Source organism: Megalobrama amblycephala, linkage group LG4 (genome assembly GCF_018812025.1).
Source record: "Megalobrama amblycephala isolate DHTTF-2021 linkage group LG4, ASM1881202v1, whole genome shotgun sequence".
Taxonomy (NCBI): domain Eukaryota; kingdom Metazoa; phylum Chordata; class Actinopteri; order Cypriniformes; family Xenocyprididae; genus Megalobrama; species Megalobrama amblycephala.
The window spans coordinates 39206272-39227436 of NC_063047.1; the positions used below are offsets into that span (position 1 = coordinate 39206272).

Consider the following 21165-nt stretch of genomic DNA (forward strand, 5'->3'; position numbering starts at 1 on the left):
ATTTGCTGTACTTTCCTTTTTTCTGCATTTATGGGGTTAATGCATTGGATTATCAGAGAACGCTGCTTTTGTTATTGTTTTGATCTTCTAAGCCATTCACTGTAATCCTGAATAAAAGCTTCAGTGAGCAACATCTTCTGATTTGTCGAAATCGACAAAATGAAATCGACAAGAATGTATTTCTAAGAACTTGGCATGTGTTTATTTAAACTAGATTTTCTCTTTAACACATACACTCTTATGTGCCTTTGACCGTAGTAATAATGCATCCCTGTACATACTGCACCTGCCATGTTGGCATTGTTCTTTGACCGATTACTAACGGAAACTGCGAAAATAATTTACTTGTCTTGTTGAACATTGAAAATTTCTTAGTGCATATTGTTTGCTTACTGTGTCATGACTAATTTGACATACTGTACTGCTTTTTTTTTTTTTTTTACATATTTTTTGCCAGGGAATGCGATTGTCTTCAGCTCGTCTATCTGAGTGACATGTTGGCTTCTTTTGCATGAGGAGAAACATAATATTTATTGTGTCTGGCATTGGTTTGTGGTGACGTATCATGTCTTGAGAGAGATTTACAAAGGCAGGGTCCTGAGGAATGTGCTGATTTGAATAGCTCTCACATGTGCGAGTAGAGCTGAACTCAATAAAAGGAGTGGAGCTGTTTCTACACAGCTGGTGTTTGTATCCAGGAAAGGTGTGTGTGTGTACAGTTGTTTTCAGGCAGATACATTTCTTGAAGTATCATAATGTTTTATGTTTGTCCTTGTTTGACTTTTGTGTGTTGAGAAGAGTCTGTGAGAAAAACAATGTTAAGTTCTTTGCTTGTTTTGAAGGTCATAAAGGCATAAACTGAAGCTTTGTGGAGTTATGAGAACTCAACAGTGAGTTTGGTTGTTAAATTACCAAGTCCTTTGGGGAACATTGTAATATTTCTACACAAATGCAGCAGAAATACTAAATACAAATGTTCTCTGGCAGTTTTACACTCACAGACACTTCTGCCATCTGCTGATGAAGAGTGCTATTGCAGTTTTGTCATGTGACTAAAAATCTGTTTTACAACTCCAGGCAGGAGCCTTTCTGTTCTCTTGAAAGATAGTCATTCACTCAAAAATGAAAATGAAAGGAGTCATCAATTTTTCAAACTCTTTTCCCAAACTTTTGTTTTTCTTACTTTGGTTGCACACAATTGGATATGATTTGGCAGAATGTCCTTGCTGTTCTTTTCCATAAAATAGAGGATGGGAAGAGACTGTGGCTGGCAAGTTCCAAAAATGTCATAAAAAGCACCATAAAACTATAAAAGTGGTCCATTTGAATTTGCAATGTGCACTATAATACAAGTCCTATGAAGGACCAAACTGTTTTTGTTATTGTTTGCTTGAGTATTTCCCCCTCCATCATGGTTCTCAAATCTCACGCACATTGTACACTTTCAGACTTGGACACATTGTGCTATTTTCAATAGCTATGTAATGTTTAGATGCACTAATTTTCATCGTTTGGAATGAATCCAATCTGATTTTCATTTTAGAGATGTACACTTTCATGGTAACACTACAATAAGGTTCATTAGTTAACATGAAATAATAATGAACTGCACTTATACAGCATTTATTAATTTTTGTTAATGTTAATTTCAACATTTACTAATACAATATTAAAATCTTGTTAATATTAGGTAATGCACTGTGAACTAATGTGAGCAAACAATGAACAACTGTATTTTCATTAACTAATGTTAACGAAGATTAGTAAATACAGTAACAAATGTATTGCTCATGGTTAGTTCATGTTAGTTAATACATTAACTAATGTTTAACTAATGAACCTTATTGTAAAGTGTTACCACTTTCATTATTACTAAAATGATGGAAAGTATTTACAAGAACAATATTGCATCACTGCTCCACTGCAGCGAGTGGGAGCTGTTAAGAACAAAAAGAAGAAAGGGAAGAAAAGCACACAAACATTGGAAATGGGTCATTATTATATCGGCAACAGGCATGTAAAACAATTTTAAAATATATATTATAAACAATTATATACATCAAAAATACAAGACAGAAAACCATTTCAACTGTAGCATGTCTATTTTCCTATTTTTAAACGGGAGATTTAAATAATCAAATAATAACTGGGATATTATTTTCCTATTATTACATATGAATTTATTCGTATTCCAAGCATATGACATTTTATTTACAGCTGACAACCATCTGAGTTTGTAACCACTGTATAACATCATGAAATATTAATTCAAAATCACCTACGTGCACAATGGCTTCATATTTATACCTGTGAATGATTTGACGAGCTACCACGGCGCATGATGAAGGGAACATCTGCCAATTCCACTAAGTGGTTAAAACATAAAAGTGAATTACATTAAAATATATATAACACATTGTGTACTGTACATTAAAAGAAGGTATTGGCACAATTTCACCTGTAGAAAGTCAGTCTGGTCACTACTACAACCTTTGTGATTTTTTTTTTTTTTTTTTTTTTTTTTTTTTTTTTCCTGAAAATATTTATTGTAAGTACATGAAGGGAAGTATTGACAATGTCACCTGTAGTAAGTCAGTCTTACCAACAGGAACTAACAAGCTTTGGAATTTGAACATGTCTGTTTTTAAATGTTAAAACAAACTCATTGTAATGAATACAAATTATTCGTTTTAACTACTTGGTGGAATTGGCAGACGTTCCCTTTATCATGCACCGTGGTAGTTTGTCAACTCCTTCACATGTATACATATGAAGCTATTGTGCATGTAGTTGATTTTAAATTAATATTTCATGTCGATATACAATGTTTACAACTAATCATGGTATTGATATCTTTGTAAGACTGTCGAGGGGGTAATTATGTCAATTATATGTCAATTATTGCAATTTCGGGAGTGAATCCCACATTTATATGTGGATGAGGCTGTTGGTCCTCATAGCAGCATGAAGAACAAAACTTTTAGTGGATTATGCAAACAGCGCTCTTTATAATCACTGAAAAACTGTCACTCATCTCAGTTCATTGCAATCTCACAAAGTTCCATTATAATTAGTGAAGCTGTCTACACTGCACAATGAATCTCTTATTTACAGCATGTCTATACTTTGTTTGTTAATGAGAGGATTCGTGAGAGTCCAGAACTCAGCACTGAACAAAAACTGGTGAGTGGATTCTAACTTAAATACCTCTGATTGGCCATTACGTTCAAGAGATCAACAGATATGTCTGTAATTGGCTACATTGCTCACTGCTGCAAAAACACGTTGTAAATGGAAACGTTTGAAGTTCTCCAGAGTGCTTAGCTTGCTCTGAGCATTTGTCAAATCTGTTTGGCCAAAATGATATTATTACATTATCAACTGAGGGTGCTTTGTAGGACACCCCTGCAGTGTGTGCCCTGCGTGCCTGTCCACTACGCCATTGGTTAATAAGAGTTCTTCAATTGATTTACTACAGCAAATTAGTGTGTCAAAGGTTTTTTCAGTGCAGTGCAAAGGTTTATTCAATTCTACATTTCTGCCAGACTGTTATACAGTCCCATAATTGTATATGTGGTATGCTTATAGTGGGTACCACATAAAATAAAATATTTAAAGCTTTACTCATATACAGCTATCTCCCCAAAATCTCTTATCTAAAGACAAACTGACCTGATGAGCCTGTTCATCAACCTGCCTCTTATTTCTGCTCCGTGTGGCTTTAAATGTAAAAATGTTATTTGAATCACCAATCCCCCAACGTAAGAGTGCAGTAGAGAGGCTGTTGGCACTTAGGTCAGCGTTGTTTATCGCGAATCTCCGTTCGTCGAGGTGAGCTTGTGTGTGCGTGGGTGATGCAGGCTGGGGCGGATGGGCATTTTCCGCTCGCGGTCGTCCAGCTGCATGTATAATTCATGAGTATATTCAGTCGCATTAAGCAGCTGCTATGAAAGCCACAGCAAGAAGACCTCTGAACCAAAATAAAGGGGCTTGATTGGATGTATTAGGTGTTGGTGCAGTTCTTAAATGCATTGGTCCACTTTAAGATGAGCGCTGAGATGAGGAGTGCAGCACAAGAGACTGAGACGAGAGCACACGCCCAGCAGGATCTGAGGTCTCCTCCTTAAACATGCACGCTCACGCATTCACTTACATGCTGCTGGATTAGATGCGGCCAAAATGCCGGCAGGAATTCTGGATGATTTATGTTGATTTTATTGCAGTTAGGTGAGTGTTGCATGTGCGGCAGCTCTGGGAGTTTCAGTGTTCGTATGGTTTGCCATCTATCTCTCTCTCTTTTTCTCTCACTCTCCTCCACATGCTTTGCAGACCCACCCACAATCTCTCTGATTTTATACTGCCTCAAAAAACCCACCTCACATAATTTCTTCACATCATTGCGAATGCTAATGGCATTACTGCTGCTTTAAAGCTGAAAACAGACAGACACTTGTCGTCTCCTTCGTTGCTGCTTGACCATGTGCTGGTGAATAGTCTGCAGTCAGTGCACTGGGAATTCTGGGAGTGTCCAGCAAGAGAACTGGGAATTCTTGGAGTGTCAGAGAGGAAACTGAAAATTCTTGGAGTGTACAGAGAAAAAACTTGGAATCCTTGGAGTGTCCAGATAGAGAACTGGGATTTCTTGGAGTGTCTGGAGAAAGAACTGGGAAGTCTGTGACCGCCTCGAGAAGGAGCACATTTGGGAGTGTCTGGAAAGAGTAGTGGTCATGCTGGGGCCAAGTACTCAGAACTGCAGCAGTGCCTTGTCCTGCTTTGGCTGCTGGAATGGGCAAATGGTGGGCTTTAGCACATTAGCATTTTAACTTGTCATTTACTTTTCACCATCCAGCACTCTTACTCAGCCGCTCATCATGTTTTCATGACCAGTGACAAAATTTTGCTGGGGAATTCAATTACAGTAATCACTTCCATCATTCATTGATTGGGATGAAGCAGGACTGAAGCAGGTTATTCCATCTCTTTCTTAAATATGTTTTTTTTTTTTTTTTTTTTTTTTTTAAGGATGATCCATATAGTAGTATTTTCATTTAACAACCTGCCACTCTGTCATTGGCTATTAGTTAAAGCACTTTATAAAATGAAATCTTCCACAAGCCAAGTGTCAGCAGTTTTACAGTGCACTCATGGAAGGACTGAAACAAAGGCTTTTACAGTCAGGTACAGTGTCTTCTGACCAAATAAAGGAGTTGCACGTGAGTACCGATTGCACTTATCGTGACTTTTTACACTATCATCAAAGGTTAGGGGTCGGTTTTTGAAATGAGGTCTGTTATGCTGCATTTATTTGATATTACAATATACAATAGCTATTTTCTGTTTTAATATATTTTAAAGTGTAATTTATTCCTGTGATGGCAAAGTTAATATTTATATATATTAATATTATATATAATATAAAATACTGTCTAATATTTTAACCTTTTTTTCCCCCTGAATTCTTTGAATAGAAAGTTAAAAATAACATTTATTTGAAATAGAATTTTTTTTAACATTATGAATGTATTTACTGTCACTTGTGATCATTTTAATGCATCCTCCTTGCCTAATAGAAGTATTTATTAATTTCAAAAATATAAATGTAAATAGTAAAAAAAATCTTACTAAACCCAAACATTTGAATGGTAGTGTATGAGGCTTGACATTAACTTTTTTGCTCACCAGCCACTGTAGTTAGTGGTTTCCCAAAGTTACTAGCCACTAAGTATTTTCACTGGCCACAATTATGACATTTATACCATGGGGAAGAACTGCCATATAGATATTTTTAATATTATGATTTGGCAGCAGGTATATTAGGCTGCTGTCACTTTAAGAACTGACGCACGGATCCATCATACTGTTACACACACAGTTTTCTTTCTCAACTGTTTACATTCACTTAAAACATAACTGACTGTGTTTACATGAATACTCATCAAGACCAGCATTTTGACATTTTGTGTGTATTTGACTATTTAAGCGCAATAAGCAACTCAATTTAGTACTTTGGGTGTGTGTAGAAAATCTGCGGGAGTGAGTAAAATTATGCACAATAATACACACAATCCCATGCCAAAATTCAAGCCCTGTAACGCTAACAGTATTCATCCGAGGCAGTTAAAATGAGTGTGTCGACTCGCTCTGAGAGATGAGAGAGCGAGAAAGGATAGCTGGTATCTTGTACAGTATTCTGCGGAAAATGATTATTGGAAGAGTTTCAGATATTTCAGTATCAATATGCAGCACTATGCAATAGTGCCCAACTATGCACAAGTGTACCTGGACAAAAGCTGTTTAAAGGACAAAAGGACAAAATAGCTTGTTAATAGCTAGTTAATAGATGTTAATTGATAAATAAAATCTGTTTATGACATATATTTTTGAAAGCATTCTCACTTTACAGCATTTTTACACAAGTGCCTAAAACTTCTCACAGTACTATAGCATTGGAGGGTGGTTCCTTCAAGCGTATTGGAGACGTTGCTGCAGTTCTTCTGGATTTAGTCCGTCTCTGTTTTTTCTGATTCTTCATGTAATCACAGATGGACTCGATGATGGTGAGAACAGATCTCTGTGTGGAGCATACCAGCTGTTGTCAGATTGCTTGTGCATACAAAAATCTCACTGGATTAATTACAATTAATGGCAAAATGAACTTTTAGAAATGTGAACTACTGACACACTACAGCAAAAGATATAAATAACTGGCTTAAAACAATTTTTGGGGGTGAAAATACTAACATGCCTAAGAATTTTGCACAGTACTTTATGCAATGAAAAAATCTATTTTTGACAACACTACATTGCACTTAGTTCCAGATGCCATTTTAAAAGACTACAATTCTAAATTAGAATTACAATTCTAATTACAATTCTAATAAACACTAAAATGTAGATTATATATAAAATTCAACCCGCCAAAGTGACTAGTAGAAGTTGACTGCATTACACGCCACTGCTGAAATCCACCCACATCTGGAGGGTTGGCAGGTGTGAATGTCAAGCCCTGGTAGTGGACATTTTCAGAAAATCAGATTTAGAACTTTCTTTTTCTTAGAACAATGTAGAACTGTATGTCACGCACATTTTCAGTCTATACCTGCACTCAAAAAAAATTTACTTTCACTGTTGTTAGTTTCACTCAAACCACCCTTGTTCACATTACTTAAAAAACTCATGTAACTAGATAAACGTAATTTAACTGCGTTGTTTCTACTAAAAATGAGTATTGTCAGCTTTACTTAGTAAGTGTTTGTTCAGTCAACTTAATATTGCTGAGTGAAACTCACAAATTATTGTTGACATAACTAACTGGGCAGTGTATCCGTAGTTCCCAGCATGCTTTGCAAGGGACTGCATTAGGAGAGTAAATTTAGGGATTAAAGTATTATTTTATGTGTTTTTCAGTAAAGGGAAAGATGTTGTTAGTTTATGTTAGTGTTTAATGTTCATTTATGTTGGACATTTAGAGTAGTTTCTGTAATGTTTTTGAATGGGTACCATTATGCAGAAGAGTGTTGCCTGTTTTTAGTCTGTGAGCCTCATATTGAATTTACTCAAAGAAATTTTGCCAGCTTTACTTGGATTTCTTTTGTTCATACAACTAAATTGTTATTTGTACAAATTACTCAATATACTTGCGTGGAACCACTTGACACTTCTTTTTTAAGTAAATCCAACAATTAATTTTTTTTGAGTGTGGATTCCTTCAAGGCTTTGCTGGGAACTGAATTTACAGTATCTTTTTTGATGAATAGAAAGGGATAGTTCACCCAAAAATGAACATTCTGTTATCATTTACTCAACCTCAAATTGTTCCAAACCTGCATGAATTTCTTTGTTCTGCTGAACACAAAAGAAGATATTTTCAAGAATGTCAGTAACCAAACAGATGATGAGCCCCATTGACTTTCATAATATTTTTTTTTGTTTGTTTTTTTCCATACTATGGAAGCAGGGTTGAGATTCTTGAGAATTGAGAACCGGTTTTTCTTTTATCCATTCTAAACATTTATCCATTCACAAACTGATTCCTTTAACAGTTTTGGAACACCTGTGAATTTTTTTGCACGCATTCAATTAATTGTGAATATACAAATCTTACTATGGTAAAGCTAATCTCATAATAATTAGGTCGATAATACTAGGTAACTAATTAATATTTAAGTGTCAAGCTTGTAATTCAGTATTAAATAAAATATCAGATGTGACTCTCATCCAACTTTGTCTTAAAAATAAAATGCTGCCATTAGTTCTGCCACAGAACCATCATTCATATCATTCATCATTTGATAACTGGCAATTTTAAGCATTTAACCTACCAGCTGCTTTATTCATTGCAAGTCTCAGAAATGCTCAGTTCTGTCAATTTTCACTGCACAGCTTCAATCACAACACCTCACTGCCCCTTGGTTGAATTCAATGTTATTTTTAAACAAGTGCGAAGTTACCTAAATGTGTTTTGTGTGCAGGCTGAGTCAGGCTACGGGTCTGAGAGCAGTCTACGCCGCCATGGCTCCCTACTGTCCCTCACCTCTGCCGCCAGTGGCCTCTCCACCACCTCCGCTTCCTCCTTCAAGGTGAGAATCAGCCTCTGCCTCCGCAGTCAGAACATTGCAACATTTTTCACTTAATTTCGATCGCAATTGAATGTTCATTTGCAAACTGTTGAACAGAAGGGATACAGTCTGCGGGAAAAGCTAGCAGAGATGGAGACCTTCCGGGACATTCTCTGCAGACAGGTGGACACTCTGCAGAGGTACTTTGACAACTGCGCCGATACTGACAGTAAAGATGAGCTTCACAGGGACAAAGGTGAGGAAAACGGTTATGTTACAGGGAGTTTTATCTTGCTGAGGGACCAACTTGGCTTCAGGCAGGAGAAAACTTACCATTCAAACTCCTTTAGTTTTGCTCATGTCGTTCTTTGCAACAGAAATGAAGATATTTTTTTTATGGAAACTCTCCATTGAACGTCCATGCAACCAAAACTTGAATGCTTCATCCTTCATCAAATATGGTAAATGGAAGCTCAAAGTGCCTGTTTGATTTGAACCAATGAAGTTGTTTCTCATGCGTCAAGCAAGCAAGGTGTTAAGTTTTCTATGAGAATAAAAGCCTAAATAAAATCTGTTCATCCTATAAAGCAATCATGTGTCTTCAGGAGACTTGGATTAAACCATTCGACTCATATAGATTTATTTTTCGATGTAGTTTTGTACTTATTAATGTGTGAAAGTTTTGGTTACATGGACAGAAAGGATGAGAGAATATTAAAAATGTCTGTGTTTCAAAGATGAACAAAGGTCTTATAATAAATGTTGGCGGTATTCACAATCTTGGTGTGATCGTTCCCTTTAAATGGATGAGTGAACATTAAAATTGCTTTAATTGTTTATTTGTTGTAACTGCTAAAAAAAAAAAAGGCTGTTATTTTTCTTGCAGTATCCGATGATGACGAAGATTTTCCAACCTTACGTCCAGATGGAGATTATCTGCTTAACAACAACAGCAGTAAAGAGAAATGTGAGAATTATTTTTTTTTTGTACATCTTCGTTATAAGCACATCCACTTTGTGCGTAATACATCTATTGCTGAAAATTTTCAAATGGCTCGTAATCCTGTCTGAATGCAGTTTGATTCTCAAGCAAAGATTTTCTTTCATATTGACTGAATACAGTATAAATAATTTGTAGCAGCAAAAAAAAAAAAAAAAAACACTGTATACACCGTGCAATAAGCTGCAAACTGCATGTCATGCAGTTAGTGGTAACATCAATTTGGAGTGTGTAAAGTGCTTTTTACTCCCATAATGGTGGAAATCTTCCATTATATCCATGATGGTTGTTGTTAAATGTCATTTCTGTCTGGAGCTGAAGACAATTGATAAGAAGTCACTAATACAGATTTAATTGAGCAACTGATATTTCTTCAGAAGTAGGCTACTGCTGCTGTTTAATATTCATTTTACTAATTTCCCTCAGTATTCCCTGTGGACAGCCTCAAAGCTTCCACAGGCATCGATTTCAAGGGTGAAGCCATCACGTTTAAAGCCACTACGGCAGGAATCCTGTCCACACTGTCCCACTGCATCGACATTTTGGTCAAAGGAGAGGAGAGCTGGCAGAGACGACTCGATAAGGTAGCGTTCAACAGAAATTAAAGGGGTATTTCATCCAAAAATGAACATTCTGTCATAATTTACTCACCAAACATGTATGAATTAGAATATTTTGATGTACACTACAATTTGCAATTAATATGATTTTTTTTTTTTTTTATAAATCATTACTTTTATTAAACAAGAATGGATTAATTTGATCAAAAGTAGAACACATTTTATAATGTTACAAAATATTTTTATTTAAAAAATGCTGTTTTTTGGAAAAACTAAATGTTTCAAAATTTCCACAAAAATATGAAACGGCACAACTGTTATTGTCATTGATAAACATAAGAAATGTTTCTTAGGCACCAAACCAGCATATTAGAATGATTTCTGAAGGATCATGTGACACTGAACACTGGAGTAACAGTTGCTGTTTTGCAAATTCAGCTTTGATTTCAAAGTAATACATATACAGTACTGTGCGAAAGTGTTAGGCACGTCAGTATTTTCACCCCCCAAAAAAGGTTTCAAGCCAGTTATTTATATCTTTTGCTGTAGTGTGTCAATAGGAAATATCCGTTCACATTTCCAAACATTCATTTTGCCATTAATTGTAATAATCCAGTGAGATTTTTGAATACACAATAAGGCCTAATTCAGAGCTCACCATCATCGAATCCGTCTGTGATTACATGAAGAAACATGAAACTGAGACAAACCAAATCCAGAAGAACTGTGGCCGTGTCTCCAAGAGATTTTAAGAAACCTGCCTCCAAAGCTACCTGAAAAATGATGCCCAAGTGTACCTGGACAAGAGCTGTTTTAAATGCAAAGGGTGGTCACACAAAATATTGTTTTGATTTAGTTAATATAAGTTAATTGATAAATGAAATCTATTTATAACAGTATTTTTTAAAAACTTCCTCACTTTACAGCATTTTTACACAAGTGCCTAAAACGCCTCACAGTACTGTATCTTTGCAGGCAGGTTTCTTCAAGCATCTTAGAGACACGGTCTCAGTTTCATCTGTTTCTTCATGTAATCACAGACGGATTCGATGATGGTGAGATCAGATCACTGTGTGGAGCACCGGCTGTTGTCAGACTCCTTGTATATTATTACAATTATTACACTTAATGGCAAAATGAATGTTTGGAAATGTTAACGGATATTTCCTATTGACACACTACAGCAAAAGACATAAATAACTGGCTTAAAACCTTTTTGGGGGGTGAAAATACTGACGTGCCTAACACTTTTGCACAGTACTGTATATAAAGCAATTATTTAAAATTGTAATATTCCACAATAATACTGTTTTTTTTTTATTTATTTATTTTTTTATTATTATTGTATTCTTCATCAAAAAATGCAGACTTGATGAGCATAAGACTCAAAAAAAAAAAAATAATAATTACCAAACACAAAACTTTGAACGGTAGTGTATGCTCACATTGCTCTTTCCAATTTAATGAAAGCATAGTGACCAAAGCCCATCAAGCTCCAAAAAGGCATCATTAAAGAAATCCACCCGACTCCTGTGTTATATTTTCTCTGAAGTCCTCTATAAGTCCTCTGAACCCTTAAGAAAGCTTTGCGTAAGGGACAGACCTCAATTTAATCTATTAAGGAAAAGAGTAACGTAAACATTCTTCAAAATATTCTTTATAGTATTTGACTAAAGAAAAAGTCATATGGGTTTAGAACAACATGAGGGTGAATTAATGATGGCAGAATTATCTTCTCTTTTTTTTTTTTTTTTTTTTTTTTGATAATTCCAGTTTTACAGGAAGTATTGTTAGTTTTTGGACTACCATATGCTGTTCTGCAATATTGAAACCACCAGGTGCATTTTGTTACATATGAATCATTCAGCATCAAGCAGCTTTGCAGTTTTGTCACAAGCTTAATATGGGCTTTATTTACTTCCCATACACTTCCCACATAACACTTTAATTACTGGATGAGTCACAAAGACACATCCATTAAAACAAAAGGATGATCTCGTCTCCGGAAGTGTTGCATTCCTCACATGGTCCACTTAATGTGGAAGCATGTCTTCAAAGCCACACGTCATTAGTATCTGAGTGTAAAGCTTCTGCCCGACCAGTTTTTCCAGCTACAGTCCAACCCCCGCTATATTATCACTCAGGAAGAGGCTTCTTGAATTCCAGGCGCATGGAATAGACTGATAGAGTAGACTGGTGTAATTTTACATTGTTTACAGTCAATCAACAGGACTGGATGGACCTTAACATAAAGCTTTCTGCAAAATGACCAGACTTTCCCATTTCTGAAGATTGTGTGTTGTGATGTTAGCGACTGGATTGTAGAGGATGACTACAGCATACAGTTCTTCAGTGTTGAAGCCGTGGAAGAACTGGGTGGTGCTTCAGAGCGCTAATGAAAACTGGATTCCTCTGTGTGCGCACAGCAGCTTCAGCGCTGTAGGTTTGACATGCTTGTATCCAGTTCACTGGATATTTGACTTTCTGTTTTAAGTGCTTAAAAGAGTCACTTTACATTGTGTTTTTAGTCTTGACGTGTTTTAGTCTTGCATTTGTGCTATGTAAGTGCATGCGTTTGGATTTTCACCTGAGCTCTGCCATTGGCTTTTAATTGTTTTGGTTTAGTGGAGTCACGTTACCACCTTTTGATAGTTGTTATCACCGGTCATATAAGCTGGGTGTTGTCAGTAATTGTTTCATGTGACATCTTGCAAACAGTAGAGGTGTTTTATTGCTTTTAGCAATACCACACCTGTCAGTTTCAGAACAGATCTGATTTATTATTCACTAAACATAATTATGCAACAATTAATTGTCTACAACACCCAAAGCGTCTCAGTTAGCCAACTGAACAAATGTTTTTCAGTGATGGTTTAATGTGTGCAAGACATTGTTGATTCTGCTTCATTTGAGTTATTTCAGTGGTTTAAAGGTTGGCTTTCTGCAAGCTGTTCATGCTTGTCTGCGCTTCAAGCATGTCTAGAGAGCGGATGGTATGGGCTCCACCCTTTGTTAAATGAACAACCTTCCAAAGAGGCAAGACACAATGGTGTCTTCAATGGCATCTGTTGTGGGATAGACAGTTGAAATGGGTGTGTTTGCTTCAGTTGAAGCATGAAACTGCAAGTGGAACTGTCAGAAAGCCTGTCTCATGTCTTTGTTCTGTTCTGGATTCTCCATTTGGATTCTAAACAGTCATTTTTGGGATTTGTTTGCAAGCAAGTTTTGTTCAGCAAGAGTCCTGAGTGCGTATCAAATGAGGAGAGTTGATTCATGAGGAACCAAATCAAATTCTTAATGGTATGCAAACATACTTACATTGTAGAACTTAAAACATCTTCCCTAGTCCAAAAAGTTTATTGAAACTAGGCAGCAAAAATGGTTATTTTCAAAGCCTTGAATTTCTGACATCAGAAACCTAAAAGTCAATCATACATGACCATCTACAATGCCGTTCAAAAGTTTGGGGTCAGTAAGATTTTTTTTTTTTATTATTATTATTTATTTATTCTTTTAATTAAATTTTGTTTTTCAGTAAGGAAGCATTAAATTGATCAAAAGTGACAGTGATTTTAAATAAATGCTGTTCTTTTGAACTTTCTATTCATCAAATAATCTTGGGGGAAAAGTACGATACTAATCACTATTTTATTAGTTCTATATTAATCAGTACAACTGTTTTTGAACATTAATAATGCTAATGATAATAAATGTTTCTTGAGCAGTAAATCAGCATATTAGAATGATTTCTGAAGGATCATGTGACATTGAAGACTTGAGGAATGATACTGAAAATTCAACTTTGCCATCTCAGGAAAAAAATACATTTACAAAAAAAATAGAAAATACTTTTTTAAATTTTAAATTTTAATAATGTTAGTGTTTTTACTTTAATTTATGATCATATAAATGAAGTCCTGCAGAGCATAAGAGATGTTTTTCAGAAACATAAAAAAAAAATCTTACCAACCCCAAAGTTTTGAATAGTAGTGTACATTTACATGTCAGTGATGCCTGTTGGGTGATGAGAAACTTGGTCCACTCAGTCACCGTGATGTCGTAAGGATAAATCAGGATGCAGCAGATGCTGTTATTCTTTTCCAAACACAATAACTATATAATTATAAAAAATAAATATAGTTAGATGTGTGGGGAAAAAAATATTATTTATTAATTATATATTATGACCCCTTTAAGATCTTGAATTCATTGATTTATATTGGATATAGTAAAACTATGAGTAACATTGTTTCTTCAAAAGGAAATTGATAGGAGAAGACGGGCTGAAGACGCCTACAAAGCTGCATTGACAGAGCTGAAGAAGAAGCCTCATTATGGGGGACCAGACTATGAAGTAAGCTCACAATCTTTAATTCACACTGTCCTGTCCATCTGTGGCCCAACACACAACCTACATTTCAGACTGAAATGTTCTCTCTGTGCTAAATGTGTCTGTGCAGGAAGGACCAAACAGTCTGATCAATGAAGAGGAGTTCTTTGATGCTGTGGAAGCTGCATTGGATAAACATGACCAGATCGAAGAGCAAGTAATGATTCAGTCATTCAGTCACTGTTTGATCACATTATCATGACTGTTGAAGTGTAAATATGTACCAGTGAATTATTTGTGTTTTCAGTTCTGCAGAAAAAAAATGGTCAGAGTGGCCTAGCAGTTTGCACACGTTCTCACGTATAGAGCTGTGACACTGTTGCTGTTGTCACCTTAAAAGTGCTCTAAAAATTTTTAGCCATTTTGCTAACCTTTATCTTACAAGATACAGTCAGAGTGTGCATTTCTTGACGACAGTAAAGGGACGTTTCCACCAAAAATAATAACTATAACTACTGTTTCTTTGAGAATAGGGAAGTCCACACCACAGCACACACACAACGACACAGAGGAATGATATAATTGAAATCACTACTCTAAAACGCTTGACAGCCAGACTTTAAAGAGCTTAAAGGGTTAGTTCACCCAAAAATGAAAATTATGTCATTAATGACTCAACCCCATGTCGTTCCAAACCCGTAAGACTTCCGTTCATCTTTGGAACACAGTTTAAGATATTTTAGATTTAGTCCGAGAGCTTTCTGTCCCTCCATTGAAAGTGTATGTACGGTATACTGTCCATGTCCAGAAAGGTAATAAAAACTTCATCAAAGTAGTCCATGTGACATCAGTGGGTTAGTTAGAAGTTTTTGAAGCATCGAAAATACATTTTGGTCCAAAAATAACAAAAAATACGACTTTATTCAGCATTGTCTTCTCTTCCGGGTCTGTGTATATCTACAGTGATGCTGCTGCTTCTTCTACGGCGGTTGGCATCCAGCTTATTGGTGCATTACCGCCCCCTTCTGCTCCAGACAGTGACGCTGATGACGTGTTATGTAGTGCGCCCGAGCTTCGTTTACAGTCTGAGGGAGACGCACGCTGTATTCAAGCTATTCTACATTGTTTGTATTTTGGTATTGCTATATTTTTTAAAATGGTGTGTAGGTGTGCATGTCGCGGATGTCCTAATCGCGTCACAGTCCGGAGCAGAAGGGGGCGGTAATGCACCAATAAGCTGGATGCCAACCGCCGTAGAAGAAGAAGCAGCATCACTGTAGATATACACAGACCCGGAAGAGAAGACAATGCTGAATAAAGTCGTATTTTTTGTTATTTTTGGACCAAAATGTATTTTTGATGCTTCAAAAACTTCTAACTAACCCACTGATGTCACATGGACTACTTTGATGATGTTTTTATTACCTTTCTGGACATGGACAGTATACCGTACATACATTTTCAATGGAGGGACAGAAAGCTCTCAGACTAAATCTAAAATATCTTAAACTGTGTTCTGAAGATGAACGGAAGTCTTACGGGTGTGGAACGACATGGGGTTGAGTCATTAATGACATAATTTTCATTTTTTGGGTGAACTAACCCTTTAACCATTTAAAATGGTAGACAGTATAACTTCAGCGTGTGCTTATAATAAACAGAGTGTTATGATCCCAACTTTGTGGGAACAGTTTGGGGATGGCCCCTTCCTGTTCCAACATGACTGAACACCAGTGCACAAAGCAAGGTCCATAAAGACATGGATGAGCGAGTTTGGTGTGGAGGAACTTGACTGGCCTGCACAGAGTCCTGACCTCAACCCGATAGAACACCTTTGGGATGAATTAGAGCGGAGACTGCGAGCCAGACCTTCTCGCCAACATCACTGCCTGACCTCATAAATGCGCTTCTAGAAGAATGGTCAAAAATTCCCATAAACACACTCCTAAACCTTGTGGAAAGCCTTCCCAGAAGAGTTGAAGCTGTTATAGCTGCAAAGGGTGTTAACACACCATTGAAAGTCTGGTTTGATGTTAAAATCAGAACAAAAAAGTAGAAAAATGGCAGATATCGTCCTTGTTGATGTATCAGTCTACTGCTAGTTGGAGGCTGAAAATGAATATAGACCCTATTTTGTGGAGTAACGGATTAACGTTAAGAAAAAGTTGGTAACACATTATTTAAAGGGCACCTATTATTCCCTTTTTTACAAGATGTAAAATAAGTTTCTGATGTCTTCAGAGTGTGTATGTAAAGGTTTAGCTCAAAATACCTCACATAATAACAGGTGAGCAAAAACAAGACATTTTTTGTGTGTCCCTTTAATTGCAAATGAACTGCTGCTCCCTGCCCAATTTCAAGAAGAGGGCAGAGCTACAAGAGCTCATGCAACAAACAAACAGGACAATCTCATTCACTCCAAAAAATGTTAGAAACTGTCAGTAATGGTGTTCAGTTTGAACCGGAGTCAGACAATGATGCCTACAGAGCCAGAGAATATGTGCTGCATGGAGATGGATGTACTGCATGGAGTTACATGTACTTATGTAATTACAGTAAATTTTGCATAATTACATGCAACTAACCCTAAACCTAGCCATAAATATACAGTAATTAAAATTACTCAATTACTAAAATGTATAGTTACACTGTAACAAGGGCACCTTAGAATAAAGTGTAACCAAAAAGTCTCTTAAAGAGGAGTTGATTCTCCAGCTTTTGGAATTGATTCTCGATTCCCAGTGCCTTGGAATCGAGGAATCTATTCTTTTTGGATTCGATTCCCAACCCTACAAAGCATATTTACAGCTGCTTTAATTGCATTTACAGCCAATGTTTTTATATAAATGTTGCTGATATGTTTTGCAGTCCCAGGCAGAAAGGAGCAGGGCATCTCGACAGATCTCCCTCACTCCAGACACCTATTCCTCCATCAGCACTCAGAAATACTTGACTAAGGTAAGTCAGACCACTCTGACTCACCCACACAAGCACACACTCCTACACACAAAAACTCTATTAAGTATTCACTCTATCAAAGCACATTTGCTGCTTTGTGACTGATTATGCAATTCTGTCATTGCTGATGGTGGATCTGCTTTGTGAAATTCTTGGAGCTTTTACATTTGTGATATTGCCTTTGTTCTTCCAGTTCCTCCTGCTGAAGTGTGATTTACAGTGGAAGTCTGCTTTGTATTCTCTGGGTGATGATGAGATTTGTTTCTCTCTCTTTCCCTTGACCTGTTTCCCTTTCTGTCTCTTGGGTTCAGCCTCGCAGTCAAACTTCCTCCTTGTCCTCCTCTGTCGACCTCATAAGTGCCTCAGATGACGTGCACAGGTTCAGTGCCCAGGTAGAGATATGACACTACACTAGTGTGGATGAACTGCAGGCGTATGATTGTTCTTAACTTGAAGAAATGCTTGTAACTAAGATATTTTTGCTTTTATACTTTCAGCAATGCCTCATACCTCTTGTTTTGTTCACAGGTTGAGGAGATGGTGCACAGTCACATGACATATTCTTTACAGGATGTGGGTGGAGATGCCAACTGGCAGCTGGTCATTGAAGAAGGGGATATGAAGGTGAGATATAGATAGAGTCAACAGGGTTTTTTTTTTTTTCTTTTTTATTCAACACTGAGCTGGTTTCTATGGAAGCCTGTTTCCTTATCAGAGTAAAAAATGTTAATGTCTTTTAAGCTTTATAGCTTATTATAATTTGTGAAAATTAATAATGTTTTTTCTTATAATTCTATATATATATATATATATATATATATATATATATATATATATATATATATATATATATATATATATATATATATATATATATATATATAAATTTATTTATTTATCAAAATATGCTTAATATATTTGTGAAACTGTGATATGAAAGAACAGTATGCATTTGAAATAGAAATTTTTGTAACATTATAAATGTTTTTACTGTCACTGTTGATCAATTTAATGTACCCATACTGATTTTTTATTTTTTTTTTCTCTCTTACTGACCTTGAACTTTTGAACGGTTGTGTATTGAATTGTATTCTTGAGATCTCACAAATTTCACAGTGCGACTTTATCTCTTATTTTAATTTTTTTTACTTTTGTAACCTGAGGCTGAAATGGACTTCCACAGGTTTAACCTTCCTAATTTGACTTGGCTCATTTCTTCATTCTGGGCATTTTCTGGTTTAGTCACAAAGCAGAAGAAAAATGCAAAAGAACCTTGACATCAGTCTAAATCTTCCTCAGGTTACAGTTTGGGATATTTGCATTTTTCTGTGAACTATCCATTTGAACTCTTTCCAGGTGAAATTTTTTGCTGCCATTCAAGCAATGGTTTGGCTTTTTGCTGTGCTGTCATTATTAATACAAGAAACAAACCCGTTACAACATTTGTTTTTGCAGGTGTACAGGAGAGAGGTGGAGGAGAATGGCATTGTTCTAGATCCTCTCAAAGCTACTCATTCTGTCAGAGGGGTCACAGGTCACGAGGTCTGTCACTACTTTTGGGACACTGCATATCGGAACGATTGGGAGAGTATGTTCACCTCAGCTCATCATTTTGACTTTTTGATCTTCTAATCTAATGTTGTGAGAATGTGCCACTGTTTTTCTACATCTGGTTATAAGACCCTGTATGTATTAAAATATACATGTCTATACGTGGAGGACATCAGTGTTATTTTAGGCCCCGTTTACACCTGGTATTAAGATTTGGCCAATCAGATCACATTCCCGTTTACACCTGGTGTTTTAATCTGCCTCTTTTGTCCACTTTCTGCCACTTCTGTCCCGATTTCTTTGAGGGTAGGGTTTATCGGCGGATAAATGTATGGGCTTTTTAAGATCTTTCGATCCAATGGATGAAATAAGTTCATGCAATTTACATGCGAACACGACCGGAGACAAAAAAAAAAACAGAGCATCAGCTTTCGTTTCTGCTCTGATAGCCACAAGACCACGCCGAACTCAGTGAGCACGTATTAAAAATCAGGAATGGTGAGAGAACATTGTGCTTGGTACATTTTTTTTTCTTCTTAAACCAAACTTGGGTCTTCAGCCGACAAAGTTAAAATCCGGCTAGCACTCTTTCCATAATGCTTACGCATTAGGTCAGCAGGCAGAGAGTAGGCGGTCGCATTCAACCACATGAGCCTCTACACTACCAAAGTAATCCGGCCGAATGCGTTTTCGCCGAGCTCTCGTTGCAAGTGGACAAGATCAAAATGTTTTAGATCCCAAGATCAAAATGTTTTGGATCCCACAAAGTCCACTAGTGAACTGAATGATCAAAACACATCTGGTGTAAATAGGGACTTGTTTTTATGTTAGTTTTATTATAGTTTTTTATTTTTTATTTTCATTTTTAGTCATTTCATTATGTGCTTTTGTCATTTTATTAGTTTAGTTCAATGTAGTTTGTTTTTAATACTTTTAGTTTTAGTTAACGATAATAACTGATGGAAAATATGTTTTGGTTAAACATGCAAACACATTTACCTTATTTTTTACAGCAACCGTTGAAAACTTTCAAGTGGTTGAGACACTTTCGGACAAAGCGGTCATCATTCATCAGACACATAAGGTATAGCACCATTCAATATTGTATTATGGGTGGTTGTTTCTGAAATCCTGTGGTTGTTGCAGTTGTGTTGACATCTTTGGATACATTTTCCTCACTACTCTTTTGTAGAGAGTGTGGCCTGCCTCCCAGCGGGATGTGCTTTATGTATCGGCTATTCGTAAAATTCACTCCACCAATGACAATGATACAGAAACCTGTCTGGTGTGCAACTTCTCAGTGGATCATGACGGCTATCCAGTAAGTACCTGGAGTGCAGAAGTATCTTTTAAATCATTTCCTCCTTTTACAATTTGGTATCACAGACATTATTACTAGAATCCCAGAAACATAAACTCATATTATTCAACATTTGAGGTATACAGTAAGCTGTGCACCAGAATATTAAAAGAGGTTTTTTTTTTTTTCCCTCATGTTTTCTCCAGCCCTCTGCTAGATGCATTCGTGCCAAAATCAATGTAGCCATGATCTGTCAAACCATAATCAGCCCACCAGAGGGAGACAAAGGGATCACCAGGGACAACATCCTCTGTAAAATCACATATGTAGCTAATGGTAAGCCTAGCACTACAACCATGGTGCCAGTTTTTTACAGGTCAGGGTGTCTGACCCTCCTAATTAAGTTTTGAACCCCACAAAATAAAGCTAAAGGTTTGTGCTCAGTAAGATATGTTAGTAAGTACGCATTAAATTGTTCAAAAGTGACAGTAAAGATTTCAAAATGTTTAATGTTACAAAAGATTTCTATTTAAAACAAATGCTGTTCATTTGTACCTTCTATTTATCAAAGAATCCTAAAAAATATATATATATATTTCACGGTTTCCACAAAATTAAGCAGCTCAACTTTTCTTTTCTTAACTTTGATGGTAACAAATGTTTCTTAAGCAGCAAATCAGATTAGAATGATTTCTGAAGGATCATGTGACACTGAAGAATGGAGTAATGATGCTGAAAATTCAGCTTTGCGTCACAGGAATAAATTATATTTTAAAATATATTAAAATAGAAAATTGTTATTTTAAATTTTAAAGGTGCCCAAGAATGCTTTTTCACAAGATGTAATATAAGTCTAAGGTGTCCCCTGAATGTGTCTGTAAAGTTTCAGCTCAAAATACCCCATAGAT

General features: G+C 36.2%; 1 protein-coding gene across 2 annotated transcripts in view; it reads left to right on the top strand.

Annotated features, from left to right (window-relative positions):
- cert1a (ceramide transporter 1a) overlaps positions 1-21165 on the top strand; it is a 34873-nt gene that overhangs the window by 9914 nt on the left and 3794 nt on the right. Inside the window, exons 4-16 of one of the 2 annotated variants that reach the window (XM_048189199.1) lie at positions 8472-8579; positions 8676-8814; positions 9445-9525; positions 9985-10142; positions 14380-14472; positions 14579-14665; positions 17317-17406; positions 17718-17798; positions 17935-18030; positions 18862-18994; positions 19971-20041; positions 20150-20278; positions 20464-20593. In XM_048189199.1, the coding sequence (XP_048045156.1) occupies positions 8472-8579; positions 8676-8814; positions 9445-9525; positions 9985-10142; positions 14380-14472; positions 14579-14665; positions 17317-17406; positions 17718-17798; positions 17935-18030; positions 18862-18994; positions 19971-20041; positions 20150-20278; positions 20464-20593 (1396 nt within the window). The remainder of the gene's footprint in view (positions 1-8471; positions 8580-8675; positions 8815-9444; positions 9526-9984; positions 10143-14379; positions 14473-14578; positions 14666-17316; positions 17407-17717; positions 17799-17934; positions 18031-18861; positions 18995-19970; positions 20042-20149; positions 20279-20463; positions 20594-21165) is intronic. The other variant, XM_048189200.1, reaches the window with a different exon arrangement.